General features: G+C 44.9%; 1 protein-coding gene across 1 annotated transcript in view; it reads right to left on the reverse strand.

The window, feature by feature from the left end:
• Positions 1-690: 690 nt before the first annotated feature.
• Positions 691-23,280, reverse strand: part of gfra2b (GDNF family receptor alpha 2b) — a 28,277-nt gene continuing 5,687 nt past the window's right edge. The window contains exons 3-10 of the mRNA XM_068752847.1: positions 18,188-18,265; positions 13,271-13,470; positions 12,950-13,137; positions 5,908-6,017; positions 5,022-5,162; positions 3,358-3,542; positions 987-1,034; positions 691-828 (exon numbers count right to left, since the gene is read on the reverse strand). Of these exons, the coding sequence (XP_068608948.1) occupies positions 691-828; positions 987-1,034; positions 3,358-3,542; positions 5,022-5,162; positions 5,908-6,017; positions 12,950-13,137; positions 13,271-13,470; positions 18,188-18,265 (1,088 nt within the window). The remainder of the gene's footprint in view (positions 829-986; positions 1,035-3,357; positions 3,543-5,021; positions 5,163-5,907; positions 6,018-12,949; positions 13,138-13,270; positions 13,471-18,187; positions 18,266-23,280) is intronic.

The raw sequence follows: 23,280 nt of genomic DNA on the forward strand, positions 1-23,280 counted from the left end.
ATGTGTGCGCGTGTGTGTTTTCATCCCAGCTATCTCAAATCCAAAGAAAGCCGGAGGGAGGGAGTCGCCCTGCAGACGCTCAGCATTGGAAGGGAAGTCATCCAAAATCCCAAGAGTCTCTGCTTTTGTTGTTTTTTCAGAAAACAGTTTCTTCTTTTGCTGCTTCTGTGTGTGCGTGTTTGTTTATGTGTATGTATGTGTGTGCGTGTTTGTTAATGTTCGTGTGTGTGTGCGCGTGGTGGGGGGAGAGGGCTTATCCGAACAGAAAACTTTCCGTCCTCCAACAGTCCTCATCGATGTTTGGATGTCCATTAGTTGACATTTTCCGTTCTCCGGGTCTTAAGGAGCGTTTGTGTTTGTGTTTGCAGAATGTACAGTTGGAAGCAAAAGTATTTAACACCATTATATATATATATGTATTCTTATAAAGTCTACTATCGATCAGCTGTTAATAGCTTAATCACACCACAACAGTTTAAACAGATCACAATGTTACTCTATTGGCCTCGAGAATGATCCGGGACCGTGATCGTTGTCCTTTCTTGGGACATCAGTAAAAGGAGAATGTGTTGCATTGATCTATTTAAATTGATTTGGTAAATAAGAGCTGATCAACATTAGATTTTTACCAATAAAGCTGACAAGTGATGGACGTTGAACGCTTTTGCTTCCAGCTGTGAGTCATATTTTTTACGAGATGAAGATTAGAAAGCTTAGCAAGATGGAGAGACACGCACAGATGTGGTAGAGGAGTGGCGCTGGCTGCCGGCTGCTGCTTTTAGGACCGGCGGAGTCCTGAGAGTCAATCGACCCCTGAGCCAGCAGAGCCTGGAGGAGGAGGAGGAGGAGAGGGAAGGGGAGGAAGGGGAGGAAAGTCACATCGTCAATGTAAAAGACACGTGATGATATTTACCCTGGTCCAGTGTGTGTGTGTGTGTGTATGTGTGTGTGTGTGTGTCAGGACACACACAACCGAAGCTCCTCACCTCCTCACACTCAAACTCATCAGACGGGACACACTTTTGGCCTCCATCCTGTAAAACAAGAAGCCAACATTTACTGCTCCTCATCGTCCTGCCTCGCTCATCAGCACCAATCAGCCAATGGCGAGGACTGGTTTTCACGTGTGGACTGCATAGAACCCTCCAGTGAAGGGTGGCGCCCCTGCTGCAGTGAAGCCCTCGACTCACTCCACTCGTTTCTCCACCATGCTTTCATCACCGTTGATGCTAATTACCTGCTAAACAGGAAGGACGGATGGAAAATAGCTTCAACTCTGACTCTGGTGCTACGCGCTTCCAAGAGCGTTCAAAGACACGCACACGCACACGTAATTTATTTCCGCCCGCTGTCGGCCTCTTTGTCAGCGCGTCATTTGCATATCTCCTCTCGGTACCTGGGGTGGGAGAGCCAATCAGATCCCGTCACCGGACGAGGAGGAAGAAAACTCTTTTCACGGCGGGAAGGCATTCCGACTGAAATATGAATCCCCGGATGTCCGCGTGATCCCTGCTGCGTGCAGATGGGTCATTATCATATCGACTATTACTGCAGTAACCTCTCGTGACACCGAACGCCTCGGCAGATCCGTTTCCCATAAACCGACTGCTCGGCACAGAAATGAGAGCCGCATTCGGGCACTGTGGGGAAAAATGATACAATTCAGAAAAGAGATTCAGAGCAGCATCCAGAGGGACGCCGTATCTTTGTCACCATCTGTTTTACTGTCAGATGTAACTTCATCTCTGCTGCCGTGAAACCTCTAAACCTTCACTGGAAATACGCAAACCAATGTTCCAGGTATTCGGAAGACGCTTTTTCAGAGATTATCCGATTCCAAATCTCACGATTCCAACGTTGACTGGAAAATCCATTCAGTTAGTGGTTTCATATTTTCTGACCTGTCTTTCTATCCATCCGGCATGTTTTGTGTTATCCTGCCAACAAACCAGCGGACAACCGGTGGAATCGTGACATCCTCTGCAGGAAATCTAGAAAGCATCACATGCACATCACCTCCATTTTCTGGCCACTTGTGAACAAAACCAATAAAGTCAATGAGGACTTTGAAGTCCTTCCATGCTCACCCTCAACCCAGAGGGGATCAATCCACCACTTTCTATCTTTGCTTTATCAGGATAGATAGAAAGTTCCGATGTCCTACAAAAGAATCTGCCCCACATGTCTTAGCAACATCTGAATCGGTCTCTGTTGGCTGAAAGAGAGCCAGCCAAAGCCCTGCCGTGTGCTCAGTGAGCGGCACCAGATGCCGGCGATGCGCCACGAGGATGTCTGCAGGGAAACGCCACAAATCCCGAGGCATGGGAGCATTAGCCGGCGCGGCATTGAGCTAACGGGACATATGGACAGTGGAGCACGTGACAGGAAGATATGAGCTGAGGGACATCTCACTTTAGTCTACACCCTTGACTGCACACCTCTCAGCTTTAGCATTAGCCGGTGCTTTGGTCAGTTATCATGATGAAGCCATGAATGGCTGCAGTCAGGAGGGCAGAAGGGCTTTCTCTTTACCGTCTACAGGAGCAGCTTGACGTTCCCGTGGAGACGGACTGAGTATCTGTGTGATCGGCTGCAACCAAGGCCTTTTCTGTCATTTAATCTGGCTGTGCATAATGTATGCGCCAAAAATAACTTATCTGACACAAATACGGTCGACCAATGAGGTGATTCATCCAATTCATTCGTGATTCATTCGTCTGTCAGCAGTCGTTTAATGCTGTCATTTTGCATGCATTTTTTCATGCAATAGCATAAAGACACTTCCTTTGAGGAAAAGACAGGAGGCGGAGCTAGAAGTGGAGGAGATGAGGATGCTGAGGTTCTCCTTGGGAGAGACCAGGATGGATAGGATTAGAAATGAGACAATAAGAGGGACAGTGAAGGTTCGACGTTTTGGAGATAAGGTCAGAGAGGACAGACTTTGATGGTTTGGACACGTCCAGAGGAGAGACAGGGACTATCTGGCACAAATATCTTCTCATCCAATCACATAACATCGGTTGGTACTTTACATCTAAAACTGAACTCACATGCACATTTATTCAGTTTCCTATAAAGTTTTGGGTTCATCGATGTCTTTAACATCTGAGGTGCTGCAGATGTTTTCAGGTGTCAGCAGGAACCGATGTGACATTCAGCTGATTTAGTTTGCTTATTTTAACCAAAGAAATAGATTGAAAATACATTGAGAGAAATCACTTTTGAATGTCCGTCACTTCAAAAACAATTCTTGGTTTCATTATTTTTTTGTAAAGATGTACCATAAAACATAATCATGTTGAGATGAGGTTTCTTTCAGATGTTGCACTTCATGTAAAAAAAATAAATAAATCTCACCTGCAGGTTAGCACAAGTTGAAAACATGCAAGCGCTGTCCATAGGCTTGACGGCATTGCCCTGCAGAGACGGGGCAGGTTTGGAGACAACTGGCGTCCGGGCGGGGGGCAGGAGGGTGGCTGGTGTCTCGGTTACGAGCAGAGTTCCTCCCTTTGAGCCGTAACCAAACGACTGGATGGCGTTTTCTGCGACGGAGATAAAGATCGAGCAAATAAAACACCAGATACGTGGAGGAGAGAGCGTAATTATTGGACCCTACTTTCCAACTGCTATTACCCAAATTAGGCGGTGACAACACAATAATTGCTCACTTGACATTTTAACACCCGTCTTTATATTTACTGTTGCTACTTGCATTCCCAATAAAAGTTGGAGGTTCTACCCTGGAGATGTTTTTCTTCTCTACTGGATTTGTGCTTTGTGTGTTTTGTTTTTTTACATTTTCCTTCACATGTCAGTAAAAAAAAAAAAAAAGGTGTCTTTTTACTGCACTCGGACGTGCACTGGAAATCTGGAGGTTACGAATAAGAGGGAGCCAAGAGGAATGTAAAGTATGTCTGAAGTGTCTGTTAGTTCAATCAGTGGGTAATTAATTAAAAAAATAGGATTTATACAGAGACAAGGTTGAAATCAGCTTAACTTGAAAAAAACAAAAATGCTTTTGACAAAAATCTGAAAACCTCTCCTGTCTATCACTTCAGGAACAGATCACAAGTATAAAATATTCAAATGAAACGATCCATCCGTCCGTCCACGCTCACTGAGCAGCATTCTGTGCTGCTGAAAACGTCTTCCTTCGGACGAGCGCAGTCTTGGAGGTTCATTCGACCTTTGCGTTAAACATACTGGGACTTCATTAACTGTATGGCTGCGTATAAAATCTAGACGTAAGACCCTGGAAATCAAGGACAAAAAAAAAAGAAACTCTCACACCTCGAACCAACCCATGAAAGTAAATCAGGTGATGTCATGTCGGGCTTCCTTCCTGAATATGGGTCGACACATTCAGTCCATTTGCACCATTAATAACCACAATGGAAACGACCGTTTTCACGTCAACACTCTCTACACAAGTCAGTCCATGGAGTCGTCAGACATTCTTGGCAGGTCTGCGCTTCGTCTGCTTTGATCGGTCGGATGTGTTTGAATGATTGATGAATGAGTCCCTCACATGAAATGGGGGCAGCTTCTCTTTAACCCCCTGGTGTTTCAATAGCACGAGAGGGTTAATAAAATGTAAACCGTGACCAGAAGCGGTGTCGCTCATGAGAAATAAAAAAAACGATTCCAGTACAGACCATTAGCTTATTAGCTAATCAATCTGACTTGCTCTATTCCTCGTGGTCTTAGTTTGGTTCCTCTTTTATTTTGAAAATACATTCCTCTTTGTCCTGTTTTTTCTTACTTTTACTTTACTTACTTGCTAAAGTTGGGTTGAAATATATTTGAGTCATCTCCCAGAACAAAATGATGGATGGAGCCCATTCCTACGTTCCCTTCCTCATGCCAAGGATAATAAATAATCCACAAACCAGTGTTTAGTTGATTAATTGAATCTGTCCCTCATCATCCTTCCATGTATGGAATCTTTCTGATTCCTCCCATTCCCAGCTTGTCATTCACTTTCCATTCCTTCAGGTTAAAAAATAACACTGCGGACTCACTGAGGCAGGTGTTGTGCGTGAAGTCTCGGTGGAACGTGTCACACTCCGAGTCCTGGTTGCCACTCCCCCTGCAGGTACACCACAGGCTGATGGTGATGTTGGACGGACTGCTGTCGCTGTAGTTGGGCGTTACATCCGAGCCTGAGAGAGGAAGTGGGAGGAAGTTAATGTCGGAAGGAAAGAGAATTAGTATGGAGATTATCTGGAAAGAAAGGTAAAGAGGATTTTCCCAAATTGGGGATTGAATCACCAGATGAAGGAGTGAGTCACGCCTTCTGCTTAGGGAATAACACTTTGCTCCTTCTAGTGCCACATGGGCTGCTCCTATTAGTGCTAAGCTAGTTAAGCTATAAATAATAATGCAGAACGTAAAGACCCTAAACTACCTCCCTGTGGCACACCCTTTTTTTCACATGATTTGTTTTTGTGATGTTTCTATATAGATCTTTGTGATCAATCGGCAAATATGTGATGTTTAAATGCTTCAGGATTCTGCAGACTTTCCTTTTCATTGATTTTATACGTTGAATTTGTTTGAAAAAAGTTACAAGATACCATTTTAGTCATTTATAGATAAATGTAGAACATTTGCTTTAATCAAAATGAATACGGTAATGCAAAGCCAATAAATAATGCTCCGGACGCTTTTTGGCAAAGCCATGAAAAGAGACAAAACTCTTTGCTCACATCAGTAAAGGCGTGTTTTCAACAGGGATACGAAAAAGCCAGATTTCGTCTATAATTATCTCTCTCTCTCTCTAAGATATGTTAAATTTACAAACACACTAAAATAGGAAGGTAAGGTATAGAGGTCCGACTCAGAAATCTATTTAAGGTGATTCTTGCGACATGAAGATGCATAAAAAAAGCAAGACATTAGATTCACCGATGAGGCCAACGTAGGACATGAGGCAGCCGTGGTAGTTGTCGTGGGGGCAGCTGGTGGCGGTGTGAGGCGTCACCTGGCAGTTCATGTGAAAATCTGCCAGCCGAGACCTGCAGAAACACAACAACAAATCCATCAGCATTACAAACAGAAACATGCATGATTTCATTTTTCCCTTGTACACTCCATCTCACGAAGACTAAAGTACCTGCACCAAAGTCTAACGGGTTCTCCGTATCAGCTTCACCCCGAGCGCCGTTGTCTCGGTAACATACGAGTCGAGAAGGCAGATAAATTGGCAAATCTTGGCTAGATTGTGCCCTATGAAATAATAATTTTCACGAATATCGTTAAATTGTTTCTCTACCGTTTGTCATCCTGAAAAAGAGCCTCTATATGCCGTTTGGTTCTTCTCCTTCACTACCTGTCTAAACCCAAACAGATGCACAGGAAGCTGAAGATCCTCACGGAAGGAAAAGTCTGATTCCTCGGCTCGGTTTGGGTGATTATCTCTGCATTTTGCAGCACGCATGTCCTGCAGTATGCAGCACATCATGCATATGTTAATGTACGGGGAACTGTCACAGGCAATGACTGTATAGCCACTGAGCTTAATCTGCTGCCTGTCCTAGTTTCATGTCCTCCGTCCTTCCTCCTCTGCTGCTTCAGTTCTCTCATTCTCATACCCCTCGTGTTGCATTCAGGTCTGATTACTGACAGAAAAATGATGTCTGGTGGTGTTTCCTCCTAGAAGCGAAGAGAAGCCAGGCTTCCCCCATTTCCTCAGACATACTTGTCATTTTAATAAAAATAAAAAACTTAATCAGGTTTTTTTTATGTTTCAAGCTGTTGCAGCGCTGTCATATAATGCTTTATTTGTTTCTCACTCATTTTACAGATGAAACTGGATCGCATCCAAATTGTAGATATTTTTAGAAATGGAAGTCCAGGATCTCCTCACACTCCAAGCAGTAGAAATATTCAACTGCTATATTACAGGGATGCTAAGTGTTGTTGTTTACTGCTGGACCTCGATGTTTAGCATCACGCTGTTATTCGTCACATCTCCTCTGATGTTCAAAGTCATTCACTGGATCAGTCATTTATTCCGTGTGAACAGAAGCAGAGTGGAGAAGAGTCTGTGTCGTGCTGCTGCTGCTGCTCCACTCCGTCTATATATAAAAAAGATACCACATTTCTGGGTCCTGATGATGTCATCCAAGTTTCTTGTAATTGACAACTGTTCAGAAAGTAATATTTATGTTTGGTGTATTATTTATAAACATTTTCTGAGGCTCTATCAGACCCATGAAAAGGTTTAAAGATGGATGTCCTCCTGTTGTATGGGGGGGGGGGTTAGCGAGAGAGAGAGCGCTAGACAGACAGAGAGAGAGAGCGTGCCTATGTAGCCACACATGTAAAAGTGTTTGTCTTCCTGTCGGCTGCAACGAATGATATCGTTTGACAGTTCGGAGAGTGCTGCACATTTTACTTTAACACAGAGGTCACTGTGTGTGTGTGTGTGTGTGTGTGTGTGTCTGACACCTTCATCCTCGTCCCAGCGACTTAGATGGATGAAGAGTCGACGCATGAGGACAGGAGTCATGTCGTGGGAATCCTAAATGACCATGCCTCCATGTTCGAGTCTCTCGATTTAACCTCCTCTCGCACACAAGCCTCTCGCTATGATGACATTTCCATGTGTGAGAAACGGATCAGCAATGACGTCTCATGTGATGCTCTCAATTAACGCTGCCTTCAGGAGAAGGTGAGGAATATTAAATGAAATTACACCGAGGATGAGTGATTCCCAATGGCCTCATTACTGTTGGACAGCGCGCACACACACACACACACACACACACACACACACACACAGCCAGCTGGAACGAACACACGCAATTGGATCCAATGTCAACACATGTCCAAAGCTCATCTTCGTCTCCTTAACGGCTGCTGTTCATTGATACGCGTTTTCTTTGTGACCCTGACCTGTCAGTCATGGAGTTACAGATCAAGCACGCATTTGATACCGATGTCACGTCTGCACCGACAAGCAAAAACACATTCACAAAAATCCATCCAAGCAGTCATCTCTTGAAAAATTTTTGAAAAAAATAAATGAATCCTATCTGTTCTGCTAAAAAAATATTTATTTGAGGTTGAGGCATATATAAGATATAATTTTAATTTAAGCTATAAATGAATCCAAATAGACTCTGATAATTCTGGTTGTGTTGAAGTTTAGATCATCGTTGAACCTATTACGAGTGTTGCAGAGTGTGAAGCTCAATCTTTGTCTGAGACCACATGAAGCCAGTGTGCGAGCGTCCGCCTCTGATTGGTTGGAGGAGATTAAAATGTCTCCGGTGTTTAGATCTCATTATTATGTCGTGCGATCGCTGAAACGTTCTGTTTGCTCTCAACGTGAACATCAGCGTGCGCCTCCTCTCTGATTTATAGCATCATTACGCTGTAAATGCGCTGAAAAATGACTTTGCTGCGGGAGACATTTGTTGAGATGTGTTTAACCTCGGCTTCTCGTCTCCCTTCATTATGTCGGAGTGTGTGTGCGCTCGCGTCCGTCTGTGTCTGGTGATTAGCTGCTTTGTTTTGTCTTGATGTTCCCTTTAATTAACAGTCCCTGAGTGGGACTGCTCGTTTCCATATTTGCACGTTTGCTTCTGATTTGTCATCCTCCATCAGCAGGCAGAACAGACTGCCTTCGGTCACACCTCTAGCTCCTATCTGATCCATCTCCTGAGGGCTATAGCATCCCTCTTTGCCGTCATCCCAAGCTCCCCCCTGCAAACCATCCGCATACACGCGGGTGAGATTGCCTGTCGCAGGGGGTTGGTGGCGTCCTCTGCGACCTTGGGAAGAGAGGCAGCTATTTCCATCCTTCCCGCCACCTCACCTCACTGGCCGTGTAATGGAGCGACGCAGTCGCTAGATTGGCTTCGCCGCCTTAAAACACCGTTCTGCCGCCTTTGCAGAAGCAGTTAAGCTCGCCACGCACCGATGCACGAGCGCGTGTGTTTGCATATATACCGCCATCGTTAGTGGATGCATTCTGAGTTTGATGGGCGGGAGAGGGTGTGTATACATTCAACAAGTCTATTAGAGGTAAAGAAGGGCTGCCGCGTGAGGTCGTAAAGGGTGAGTTCACTTGAATCCCAAATGTTTCCACCGCCCCGGGTAAAAATCTGGGTAAAAAAACTGCAATCATTTAAAATGTTGTGCTACACGGCCATTATAAACGCATTACTGGTGCACCTGTTGACGCCTCTACCTGTCAACACGTGTCCCCGCGTCCATCCCAATTCAATGCATCGCACACAGGATTAGCTCCGGTTGTGTTTTAGATCAACGCTGAGCAGATATTCTCATGAAGTCTTGCGTTCCCCCTTTAAAAGCTTTGCAAGGTTTCTCATGTTCCACATTTGAATTCTCTTCCCGTCCAGCAGAACCTCCCCTCCTCCTGTCGAGCCGCGTCCTCGGTGGGAGACGATCCCACTCCGAGGCTGTCGGGACACAAGGAAACCAGCAGGAGGTTCACCGTTGGACTGTAATAACGAAACCGTTATACAGGCGATCGGCATGAGCCGCGCGCCGCGTGAGACGTTCAGGTGAAGCAGTCACCTGTTGTGTGTGAGGCATGAGGTGGGCGGATGAACTGTTTCACTGTGTGTAGTCGTGCTTTTAGAAAATTGATTTATCAAAGCTGCTGCTGCGCGCAAAACACACACACACACACGCGCACGCGCGTGTGTGTGTGTTTTGGCGGTGGGGGCATGCAGGTTCTGCTCCAGATGAAACCTCATTTAAAATCCTGCTGACATGTTTAATAAGCCTCAGAACAGCATCTTACTTACATCTGAACAGGATGTCATGTGGTTCACTTGTCTTTTAAAAGGCGCTTTAGGACTTAAATTACTTTTTTTATTCCAGAGGAAATTGTTTGCAAATACTGCGATGCAAATACTGCATTTTAAATAATTTCTTTCTTTTTTTTAAATCTTAATCTTGATCTTAAAGGGTCCTCAACAAGCTTCTTTCAAACAGGAAGAGGTGAACGATATCATTAGCTTAATGGTAATGCACATTTAATACAGGAATACCTTGACATACGAGTAGAATTCTTTCCTGGACTGAGCTTGTAACTCAAATCGCTCGTATGTCAAATACATTTTTCCCATATAAAATAACTGAAAGAAAATGTATTTATTTATTTGATTTTTATTCTCACTGCCATCCTTACCCTTCGCTTTCACAAAGAATATTCACAAATACAGCCAAAAATCCCGAGAGAAACATCTCGCATATTAAAGCAGAATATTGTTCCTTACAAATGACAGAAAGCAGTAAAAAAGAATTACAACAAAAAAAGCATGGGCACGCAATGTCCCAGGTATCCATGACAACAGAAGAAAAGGAGGGAGAACAGATGTTTTCTTGAAATCCAAAAAAACATTACTGACCAGAAAGGACCGCCACGGCCTGCCACACAGAACCAACACGGCTTCAGTCTTGATTTGGATCTTCTGCGACATTTAACCACGTTTATATGTGAAACTAGAAAAATCAAACTTGCAATCACGGACTCTCCACTAAACAGAGACGGCGTTGGATGAGCTGGAGGACAGCAGCTTAATGAACAGCGGCTTGTTTCTTCGTTATTATCGGTGCCGGCCGCTCGGAATATGTAAAAAAATCTGTCATTCAAAAATGCAAAGCCCCGCAGATAAGCCTTGTGTTGTTATTTAAATTACATTCTGACAAATCATGAGCAGCTCGTCTTCATTTTGCTTTCATTTTCTGTTTCTGGATGCCCGTCTGACCTGCGCTCTTCTCGAGGAGGGATGCTATTTATTGTGGATTGGGGTGTGTCGTATGAGCCTCGATCATTCTTCAGCTGAAACAAGAGGTGAATAAAATCCGGCCAATCCAGACCAAACGCAGCTGAAAGCCTCCTTTGGTAAAAGTCTCAGGCTTGTGGAGGATGCATAATACCTGGAAACGCTGACTGGTGCATCTACAGGCGGTAAATAATATCAGAGCGATGCAGCTAAGCCCCAGAGAGGATTCACCTTGGAGGAGCTGAGCCTCATCGAGGCCCCCCCTCCCCTTCACTCCGTCTCCTCCCAGTGTGTGTGTCGTCTGCAGCCCCGAAGCGGCTTCATAAAGCAGGGAAGGTTTACATGTGTCCGTGTTCTCAGGTTTACCTCCCGGCGTGTCGGAGCAGCACGAAGGACATGAAATCCAACATTACGGGAATAAACAAAGTGCGTATAAGTATCGCTTCTAGATGGAGATAGACCTGTCCAAAGCAGAAAGCAAGGACACACCTGGTGGTTAGCACTGCAGAGCCCGCAAAATCCCAACACGCAAATCCCAGCTCGTGTGGATCAGAGGGAGATATTTTATTATTATTATTATTATGGTGTAAATTCAGTTCATTTTCCATTTGTTTTTGTTTTTGTCAAGAGAAGACATGTCCTGTATGGGTCTGATCCCAATCTTTATTTTAAATAATAAACTGCTCACCATTGACAGGAAAGAAAGGCTAGAGCTTTATGAAACTAGAATTTCCCTTTGAGCTCATTTTGTCTGTAATTAAACGTCTCTTATCATCAACGCTGTGCAGATGACCTGCAGGGTTATCACTAAAGGCAACTTTAATACACTCGGACAGAAATTCATGCAGAAGTTTTTTTAACCCCGGCACCCACACACACACACACACACACACTCACAGCACGTTGGCTATTAATCTTTGTCTCCAAGAGAAACCAGCCCATTGGTACAGATCGTCCTCCACTTAGAGACTGACAAAGCTCCGTTTTATATAAAGGCCATGTGAGTGCGGTATAGTTAGCCTTAGCCCTGAGGCCGAGGCTGCACGATGACAGAAACCAGAAAATAAAATACAAACATTTCTTCCTGTTAAATGTCCTCTTTGTGTCCCCCTGTAAGTGTTTCATCAGACATTTCAATTAAATTCATACGACGGGTCAAAGGAAACTTAGTCGAAGTTCATTTAGTTCATTTATCTTCACAATTTTGTTTTTTTTATCTGTTCCCATTCATTTATGAACAGATTTATTTTAAATTCAAAATCCAATAAATTCTGGTGTAAATCCGGATCCAGATAGTTCTTAATTTTCAGAACATGTTGCATTTATTAATTAATTTAAGAGATGACATTAAAAAAACTTCTAATAAACCAATTTTCACAAAACATTTTGGAAGGTTGTATCAGGAAAGGCGAACATTATCTGAACAACGACTCTAAATAATAAAATAAAATCTCCGACAAGCTGACAGGATCTAATGTTAATGAATGTTCTGTGTCCTTCCTCACCTAAAGGCCCCACACAGTCCAGGTTCATCCAAACAGTACAAATTCTGAGGCATCACTCTAGGTCATCTAATGTCCATGAGGGTGGAGTCTCTAAATGATCAATAATCGGTTCTCGTGGATGAAAATGTGATGATGTCGGAGTCGATCTATGCCTCGCTCGTATGGAACCAACCGGTCGGTAGAAGGCAGGAGAATAATAATCTGTTTAAGATGCCACAGTCTGCAGCACTAGAAAACAACTGTTCACCAACCGGTGTTCTAAACACCTTCCATCATTTCAATATGCAAATAACCTCCACATACAGATAAATAAATTCACTCTGATTTTATTCTTGTGTTTCCGTGGGTGTTAATTCTCCATTTCACGCATCCCTCTTCCCTCTGGAGCCTCTCTGCATCCGCGGTAACACCCGTTTGAACTCCCTCTGCCCGCTCAGAAACCTTCCTTCCTGCCTCCATCGCTGCATTTAACACAAGCTTATCTGCTGAAAGTCAGCCAATCACACACAAGCTGCTTCTTTCTCAAGGGCACCTCGCCGGCAGACACTGATGGAGCTCATTCGCTTCCCCCCTCTTCACGCTCCTTTGACCTTTAGAGTCGGTCGTTTACCAATCAAATGTGCATTTTTAACCCCAGAGTGTGCTCTTTCCAATTAAATCCACGGCCACATGTCTCACCTGCAGAGAGCGTCAGAGCGACAGGTGTGCCTCAGCTCCAGGCAGCTGGACTTGTGCCTCTCCTGGTGGGAGCAGGAGGGGACGATGGTGCGGCGGCGGCGCTCGGCACACGCCTGATCTGGGCACGAGCAGAACAGCAGAGGGTAGCTCAACTCCCATGAGACCCTCTCGAAGAACTGACGCAAGGCCTGAGGCACAGCGAGGGTTAATCAGCGTTGGTCTTTGATAGATGGAGACAGTTTGTCTTCTTTCAACACAACTTCCTCTGTGGTCGTATCTGAATCACTTTATTTAGGCCCATCAGAGATGAAACTATCTCACCTTCTGGCACCGCTTCCGACTGCATGGCTCCTGATTGGCCAGAGAGGGCTGCGGGGGCGTGGCCTTGCTGCAGACGGAGTTGTAAGCAGATCGCAGACGTTTGCACGTCTCATTGAGATTACAAGCCTTGGCTGCGTCCAGACACGGGTTGCAGGGATTCCCCGCCTCAGAGCAGGGGCTCATCTTCGACAACGAAGAATCTGAACAAAAAATAAAGAGGACGAAAAAGCATCTGAGCATTTAGCTTTGGCATTTCTTAAAGAGATGAGATAGAAAAATATGTTACACAATTATTGATTCGGGTACCAACCAAATGCATCAGTCCAACATATGAACTCTTATTATAGGCAGATGCTCTTTCCCGGTGAAGCGATCGTGTGCTTCTTGAAGTTTTCACACAGATTACCCTGAGAGAAGCATCATTTTGGTCCCCACTGTGGAAACGACTATCCTCCACAGGGGGGCCATTCGTTATCAAAGTGATAATGATGTGAAATTTTAAGCATTAAAAATGAATTCAGAATTACTGAACCAATTCAGATGGATTCAGCCAACCTTTTAACCCTATAAAGCCCAAACCATGAAGTAATGGTCAAAAAACTCTGACAAACCTTCAGACAAATTTATATGTAAGTGCTCTAATTTATTTGACTCTTGCTAAATCCGGATTATTATTTTTTTTTCATGGAAACTACAGATGCATCTTTTGCCTTGTATCCATCAGCTTTTTCCAGGAGAAAAAAAAACATGAAACTTCTGAAGCAGACGTCTCAAAATCCAGAAAAGCCAAGTGTATTAAATATGATATGTTTGGTTATAAAGGGTTAAAGTATTATTTTTACAACTTGTGTCCATAGAAGGTGTGAAAGTTTTAATAATCACACTTCTAAAATCGTGGCCTGCACAAACACTTGTTAATGCCTGTGGTGAGAAAATTATCAGCGGGTGAGATCAAGATTGACCTGTTCTGTGTGTGTTTTATTCATTTATGTATTTATATTTGAAAACGAAGCCTACGTGCGATTCGTTATTCAACGTTTCTATTCTTGTACCACCCGCCTACACTCCCGTCGCCTTCTCCTCGGCCTTTTTTCAGTGACACCGCGTGAAGGATGGCTGACGCTTGCATTGTGAGGCCTTGTTGATGGAGACGATGCGGGACCGCCACGCACGCCGGCTGCAGCGTACCCGTCGGGATTTATTCACTGTTTCAATGTCTACTCAACTTCATTCTGGTCAGATAAAGCAAAGATAAAACAACGCCGGGCTCATTATCTCATTCTGCAAACTTAGAAGTCAGTCGAGGGTTTAACTGCGTCCGTGCTGAAAAGCTAAACGAAGCACGTCCGGCGCCACTGAGGTTTGCGAAGCGCTTTGTTATGCAGAACATTTGATGATGGGTTCAGGAGCGGACAGGAAACTTATATCCTGCCAATAAATATACTTGTCTTATGACTGCATTAGGGCAGGAAACCATTAAATGAGTACGTTTTGGTCTCTGCGGAGGAGCCGCTCACGTTCCAGCTTTATTGATTGTGTGGAAATAAAGTAGACGTCCACCGCTGGAATGATCCACAGGTTAACGCCCGGGAGCATTCAGTTTCCATCTGGACGCTGCAAAATAAATGAAACTGTATGTCTCTGGCTCGACTCATCGCGACTGAGGAAAGGCAGCGTCATTAAAGTTTGCCTCAAAGTGTCGGAACGAGGACTTTTGAGCAATGGATCATTCCAGAAGCCGTCGCAGTCGACGGATTGATCTCTGGCGGGATTTGATTTGGTAGCAGCAGGTAGAATCTGGTTGTTGGAACACTTTAAATTATGCTTGACCTGTTCAGGTGTGACTGGGTTATCTCTGAGGTCTGTGCAGTTCAGTCCCAGAAACGATGCGTTCGAGGTCGACGTGGTAAAAGCCTTTTTTTGTTCAGAGCTGCTAACAGCGAGCCTCTTTTCCTGCTAACTCCTCATCCTTCATCCCTCCAGTCCCGCTGTTGACCTTGTTAGATCATGTCTCGGCAGTGTACACGATATCTCTTTGCGTTTGTGTGTGTGTGTGTGTGTGTGTGTGTGTGTGATGGAGAGAAGATGTAGGAGTCTTTTAATAAAGCGTACACCCCAGGGCAGGGCTTTATGTGTTGATCCTGTGGAAGTTGTGTGTGTGGAAGATAACAGGACGACCTAAGGCAACGCTCTAATTGGCCCGCACTCCTGCCCTGGATACCCTCTCTCTCTCTCTCTCTCTCTCTTTCTCCATATAATGTTTGTATATATATATATATCCTTTTTTAAATGCAGCTTGCTTCCTCTATCTGCGCCGAGGTAGAGTGAGCCATTAAACTCACAGACGAGTGAGAGAGAGAGAGAGAGAGAGAGAGAGGATTCAGAGATGAGAGAAGGTGCCTCAGGTTGAGCGGGTTAAACAGCGAGACCGTGACTAATGGAAATATGACTCTGAGAACAGAGTCTATTTGAGGACTGTACGTCTCCGGCTCGTGTCAGCAGAGATCTAAACGCACTGCTGTGCGTTTCTGATGGAGGAGGAGGAGGACACAAACGTTGTACCTGAGAGCAGGTGGTTTGCAGCTCCGGTTTGCACGTCGTTTTCATCCTGGTCCCTTTTATGCTCTTCAGCGATTCAGAAGAAAGAAAAAGCCGCCTCTCTCGTTTCTGCGCAGCACACCGGCCGGTTGTAGTTTCTGACTGACACGTTTGATCGCTGAAGTGATTGAACAACTGACCAACCAAAAAAAAAGCCGGCTCTTGAGTCAATGCTGCAGGACTTTCACTGCATCACGATGCCATTGTATGCTGGATCAAAGGCAGAGCCGGTCCCCTGCTGCCACCAGGTCACTGGTTCGCGGCCGGCAGCGGCCGGCCCTGGCAGCCAGGCACAATCTGAATAAACTTCCCAAACCGGCTGGAGGAGGCTGATTTAACGAAGCTCCTGATTGGATTAAAGCCAAAAGACATTAATAACTAAGAGACTAAACGCAGCCTCACTGGGCCTTGCGTCGCACCTGGATTATACACCATTTCACTCGCGGCGCCCTAAATGTGTTTTCCGAAACCCGAGTTGCTGCAGCCTCAGCCGACAAATCTCTTAAGGTCCATTGCGAGCAGTTTAAAGTTTAAACGTTCCCTTCTTTCTAAACTTCTCACACACATTCACAAACACTCCGTCACGCCTCGCCTTCCCCCTCCAATCAATTCGCGTCACTCTCGTCTGAAACATACTTTAATGTTCCGCCGCTCTTTTCTTCCGCCACTGCTATTTAGCACACTTCTGTATTCTCCTCTTATCGGTCGCTCTCCTCGCCTCTTTATCTGCTTTTCGGACTCTCCGCCTGTGAATCTTCACATCACGCTTTCCAGATTCCAGTCGACAGGTGATTTGGAAAGACAAACAAACAACACAGATTGCTGGGGGAACGGTACACACATCCACCGCCGCCGCCACCGCCACCGCCGCACATGTATGAGGTCGGGGCAGCGATGTGCTTTTATTATAGGCCGGACGATGTAAATAATTGAAATGTTACACGCCGCCTGCACCGCCGCTGGTGAGTGAGGAAGATAGGAGGAAGGGAGAGGAAGAAAGTGCTTTTGAAGTTGCTTTGGTTGCTGCTTTGACCATGTTTGTACTCGCGTTAATCCGAGAGAGCAGAAGTCAATTTGCAGAGCCGCGAGTCTATTTCACAGCTGTTTGAGCACACACACACACACACACACACTCACTCACTCGCAGGAAGCGTGAATGACGATGTATCGCTCGGGGGCTGCTGACATTTAAGCACTCGTCAGGGTGTGTGTGCGACACAGACACACACACACACACACACACACACACAGGTCCGTTTGAAGCGCCGGGGCCGCTGACTGAGTCAGGAGTGAAGACGAGGAGTGTGTTCTGCAGCACGCACGTGTGTTTACGTTCCCGTTGTAAGAGATGCATTTGTGTGTGTGTGTGTGTGTGTGCGTGTGCGTGTGGGTGTGTGTGTGTGTGTGTGTGTGTTGTATGTTGAGGTGTAATGGAACGTGACTGATAAATGACACGCGGCTGTCAGCCAGGGGAAGTGATCTCATCTTTAGTTCTCCCTCTACTGATCGGGTTGAAGTAATTAGCCTTCAAGACTAACGTTAGCACTTTGAAGCTAATCTGTTTCCGTGACAACTGATGAGAAGCACGTTCAGTTTTTTTTCAAAGGGATAAATGGATATTTTGATATAGGTTTGGGATAATATTGGTAATGGGTGTGCCTTACAGGAATATCATTGATTGAGTGGAAGGAAGCCGGAAAAATCATGGAAAATCTCTTTTAAATTCTGGTTTTGTCTGTTAATATTGAGATGAAAATTGTAGAATTACAGAATTGCGTGTTCATTAACTTCTCGGGACGCTGATGGCGCGCTCAGTTCAGTTTTTTGGAACACGCTGTCTCTTTCCAGTGGGACAGCTTTCTCCACTTCTACCTCACCGAGTCCCGTTTTCATCTTTCCCTGGATTCCCACCAGACTCTCTGGTGAACGCTGATGATAGGAATCCAAAGCAAATCCAAAACCGTGTTTTATATCCTACGAGGACAAACATCCGATGAGGTTGAAGCGCAAGTAGACCTGCTGGGACAAGGTTTCTTTGGAGATCAATGTGAAAACCCAGCTCAGCTGATACCCGGGGAGTATCAGCTGTCCTTTAAATGAAGATTATTCTCGTGAAAAGACCGGGCACACACACACACACACGTGCACACACGCACACACACACCTGATGACAAAGACGTGCATTCCGTCATGCACTGGCAGCCGAGCAGGCAGAGCGTCTCGGTGTTAATCTGCAGCAGATTATGCATTCTTGGCGTTTCCACCTCAGCGCATCGGCCTCGGAGCAGCAAGCAGCCGGGATTCGCGTGGCGGCCTCACCTGAGATGATGGACGCGTGTCGGAATTCTTCCGAGAAATGGATCGGTTCGTAGGGAGACGTCTCATAAAACTCCTCCCCTGAAAAACAGCAGGAAACATATTTCAGCACAGACGGCGTGTTCAGCTGGAAAACAACCTTTAAAGATTTAATGTCACGTGTTTGTGATGTTATATTATTTCGTCTTTTTTTTTACATTCAGTTTCAGACATTCCGCTTCAAACATGCTCTTCAACGGGTCCTGATGAGTCCACTTGATCCCGAGGCAGGAAGTGTGTCACCTTTAACATATTACATCCTGATGACGTCATGACTTTGTGACGGCCCGCAGCCGCTCTGATGTGAGCTGATTGGAGAACGGCTAAAGTCTGCTGGACTTTATGTTTAGTGAAAATAAAAGATTGTTTTAAAGAGTCCGCGTCGTTTCGAACGTGACTTTTTAACGCATCACGCGTTTCCTGTTGATGAGTTTGTTTGTCCATCCTCCGTCTGCTTCGTCTGTCTGTTTGTTGCCATTCAAACGTGTTGAGCAAAGATTCAAGACTAAACAGCAAAGGAACAGGAATGGTTATTCTTGAGGCGTTCGCAGAGATGCTGGTGAATATATTACGCCACTGCTTGCGAGCGAGGCGTGAATAAGCTCCTCGCTGAGTGTTTACCTGACGGATAAAGGAATCTGCATTAATCCCAAAAGTCAGAAGTAAACAAGCTCGCCGATCAACTGCAGCCGAGGCGATGAGCAGCGGCGCGTTTAATATTTGGGGCTTCGCTCCCGAGTCGAGTTCAGAATTCAGCTGAGTTAAAGTGGCTCAGCTCTGTCCAAATAACAAGACTTTAATAGCCCCTATGTAGAATATATAGACACGTGGAGGACGTCGTGCAAACGCCTGACAAAAAGGCTGGGTTTGAATCTGTGACCTTCTCGCTGTGAGGCAACAGCGCTAACCACTGCGCCACCTGATTTGTAACAACCTGGAAAAAAATGTAATACCGTAGTTTTAAACTGTAAACAGATGTGATAGTGTGATTTATAATATGTTATAAAATCATTTTAATCAAAACATATACATATTAGATTTAGGTACTACTATTCTACTAGATTGCTTTATTACTACAGTACAATATAACAGTAACACAATGGTACACCACTACTATAATACAATAATATTTCCTCATATTTGTCTGCGAGTGATAAAAGTACACGATAAACTTCACGTCTGATCATTAGCATCACGTCTTCTCTAGAGGAAAGGCTTTAAAAGGAGCTTCCTCTCCAGGTAAATGGACGAGCCTTTGGTCTATTCTTAGCAGCCGGGGGGGTAACGTCTACAGATCGATGCTGAAGGAAGATAAAAAAAATATTAAAAAGGTTTCGGCTAACTGTGCCGTCTGCCATTACAGGCACCAGCTCCATTTAGAGGGGCTGCTTTCAGCGTTATTAACCCGAGGAGACGCAGAGTCCTGGGAATTAATTACAGAAAATTGGGACCAATTGATTCAACAAGAATCGGTACCTGGTAGTCCGGATGTAATCCGTTCAATAGTCCTAAAAGCAGTTAGCTTGGCAGCCAGCCCTGAGTTAAGTACATTATATCCAAGATAAGACCAATCCTCTCTCGTGTTTCCGGCACTGTAATAGAATGTAGGTGCATAAATAAAGATCCAGGAAAGCAGAAAAAAGCATGTCTTTACCGTTAATACGTGGAAAATGAAAACCCATCAAAACAAAATAAAAGAATAAAATAGGATGGACTCATTTAAATATGCAGGTTAAGTCACAGGAGCCAGGAGAAGACCTGGCAACACACTCATGTCACGAGTAAACAGGGTTTGTTCTCTGAAGGGGACGTTTTTATTGTTTTTATGGTATTTATGCTACTAATTATGACAAACCGAATTGTCACAGTGCAGTAAAATATCCCCGTCAGTGCTTTATTGTTACGACTTGTGCTCTTGGCTGAATATTATTGCTGCATTAATGTTTTGTTTTCCTGAATATTACATATTTTAAACTGCTTAATGTTCTGCCTGTTTGTTCTGCAGCAATTACGTCAGGTTTTATAAGGGTGTCCAAATGCACCTGGGAACTCTGGTGCTCTCTGGTGCATGAAACATCTCCAATGTTCTCCAGCTTCCCAAACGCTGGGGTTCATACTGAATTGAACGGCGTCCATCTTTCTGTGCGCGCTCTGCTGGCGCTCCTCAGACGGACCAGCAGCGGTTCCTGGCTGAGCTCCTGTCAGCCAGCCGGGAACAAGATGAGTAAACAGAGAACGGCAGCATCTCTCTGTGGAGCCATTCTAATCAGCCCTCCAGCTCCTCCTCATTAGCCCACATGCTAAATAGTTGCTCATTAGCCTGCATGCTAAACATATCAGTCATTAGTCAGGCTGGTAAATTAGCCGTTTATTTGACTGGGTGCTAAATATCAATGTCGGTGTTTAATGTCTCGTTTAGTCGTCTGAACTCTGAGCATCTCTGTGATTAACTACTGGACAGAGCAGCGTAGGCCTGACATATTGGCATGCATGCTAAATAGGTGGTCAATGCTATGTGCCCTGAGCCATTGAATTTACTACATATGTCACACCTGTGGAAACTGTGACTATTCCCCAGAAGTAGATGGTTTGGGTTTGTGACATCCTGACAACAAAGCGTTCCAACACGGAGCATCTTTATGATCCTGAGTCTTTATCTTTCGGAGGCAGAGCAGCAACAACCTGAATGTAGTTTACTTTTATCTTCTGTTTGGAATGAAATTCAGAGAATGTAAAAACTTCAACTCTTTATCTGGCACGATTGTAAAGTGTTTGTCTCTTGTGTTTTATTCAACAGTCTGAGTCAACAATCTTTCAGTGTTTCAGAAATTCATCAGCTTCTGTATTCTGTCCTCTTTTTTGTTTTTGTTTTTTAATCCCCGGCCCACACGCTCTTATTATTCCAACACTTATTTCCTAAGAATGCATGTTCGTAGTCTGAAAGAGCAAATAAGTTATTAAGAGAATCCTTGTTGCCAGATGATGTTTTCAATCAACATGACAAGAACACAAAAGTTAATAATATTGAGCTGAAGAGGATTTTTTAAATTAGTTGATAAACTGAAAATCAATCACTTTGACAGTAAATTAACGTTCATAGACTTTAGTCAGGAAAATGCCATGTTTCCTAAACATTGATGTATAATAAATAATCTTTTGAACTACGATCATTGAACTCTTTCTATGACACTGTTTGTACTCAGTCTGATTAAGAAGTTCATCACATTAACATAATTGGAGTATGCTGTTTACTCCCACATTATTGCCTTAATGACTTTATAATTGCTTATCAATGTGTAAACGCGGGCGATCGCAGTCACGAGGATCAGGAACTCAATGCGACGAGCAGAAATGGCTGAGAGGAAACGTCTCCCCGAGTCATTACAGATGCCTGAAAGATTTCCCAGAGGACACATTTAGCAGTCAGGGTCCATTAAACTTCTTGACAGTGTGTAATGTCTACATCAACCGGTTCTGCAGACATACAGGTGGATCCCAGTTCCTTCTGCTCATGTGATGTGAACATTTATGATGTCATCTGCAAAGTTATGGCAATTCATTAAAGACGTAACGACTGAAACTAAAGCTGCAGTATGGCCGCCGTGGTTCCCCGGAGGACGCCCCCGCCTACAGCTGCCGCTTTGCAACAGCGTCGTCGCCGAAGCGGAATCGACAGAATCCTCGATTCGAACCCTGACCTCCACGCAGGACGTGGCTTCTGTGAGGGGGGCAGAAGTAAGCGTGCCCCGAGTGGAAACCCTGAAACAATAAAATCTGCCACCAATTGATTTGTCATAACCTGTTTTGTTCTGCAAAAAAGCGCAACGGATGAGTGGCGCACCTTCTTATGTCGTTCACTATCAAACGCAGCACAGGAGACAAGGACTGATTTCTAAAGTGAACGATAAAATGCAGTCTTTTCCTGCCCCCCCCCCCCCCCCCCCAGTCCATTGTGGTGAGCGATGCACTTTTGTTTATTATCGACAGCAGCAGAAACAGCCGCCGATAGAGACACTTCAGCAGCTTGTCTGTCCCAGCAGGAGGTCGGAGCAGAGGTGAAGGAATCAGAGAGCCACGCTGAGAGCTCCCCATGACTAATGCTGCTGCCTGCAGGCCGCCGGCTCCTCTGTGACTCCCACCAGGGGCAGCTTAGACCCGTCCCGGTGCAGATTACTCCACTCCCCCCTCCCCCCCCAATAATCAAACAGTTTGCGTTGCCTTATTTCATCGCGTATAAGGTCACGCCTCGACGTAGTTCATTCGGTTCGTTTCTCCGTTGTTCAAATCTCTCAGAGGGATAACATTATAATTGTAATAATATAAGACATTATAATACAGTCATCATGTTTCCTCGTCCATTAAGAGATGCAGGGTCTTTATTATTCCTGTCCCGGCTCGTCTCTCTGTTTGCGTCTCATGCATGGAGTCAAACGCTTATTCTGGATAATGAAGCCACCCTCAAGCTCGGTTTAATGAACCGGCAAACGACAAACATCGCATCGTGCTCGGCGGTACGTCGAGCAGGCCGCCATGAAAGAGTCAGACGGCGATTCTTCCTTGTTTTCCAGGCAGCGTCCACACCCCCGACAAGACAGCCGATAATCTTCAAATGAGCGTTTTAAAGAGGGGGGAGCTGCTTTAACCTCCGTCTTCCGTCCTCTATCGTACACGGCACGCCAGCAAACAACTAAACGGAGGCTTGATCCCGCGGTGACCTCCCGATGTCGTCTTTCTGCTCGTACCCTGCTCTATACTCCCCTTTTCCTCGTCTTCAAATAGCTCGTTTCTTCTTTCCATCATGCTTTCATCCAATTCCCTGGATTTCACTCTTTGGATCTGAGCTGATCCACAAACAAACAAACAAACATACAAACCGGTGTTTAATGCTCGTTTCCTCCAAATACTCTGCAGACTCATTAAATTAACGCGCATAGAAGATTAACGCGTCCGTCGTCTTCCTCTTGCTGGGGTCGGCCGGGGTGTCGACGGACTCATCGGGTATTCCAGGCGTCCCTCTCTCCAGCAACACTTTCCAGTTCCTCGAGGTATCCCGAGGC

Source organism: Brachionichthys hirsutus, chromosome 19 (assembly GCF_040956055.1).
Source record: "Brachionichthys hirsutus isolate HB-005 chromosome 19, CSIRO-AGI_Bhir_v1, whole genome shotgun sequence".
NCBI lineage: Eukaryota > Metazoa > Chordata > Actinopteri > Lophiiformes > Brachionichthyidae > Brachionichthys > Brachionichthys hirsutus.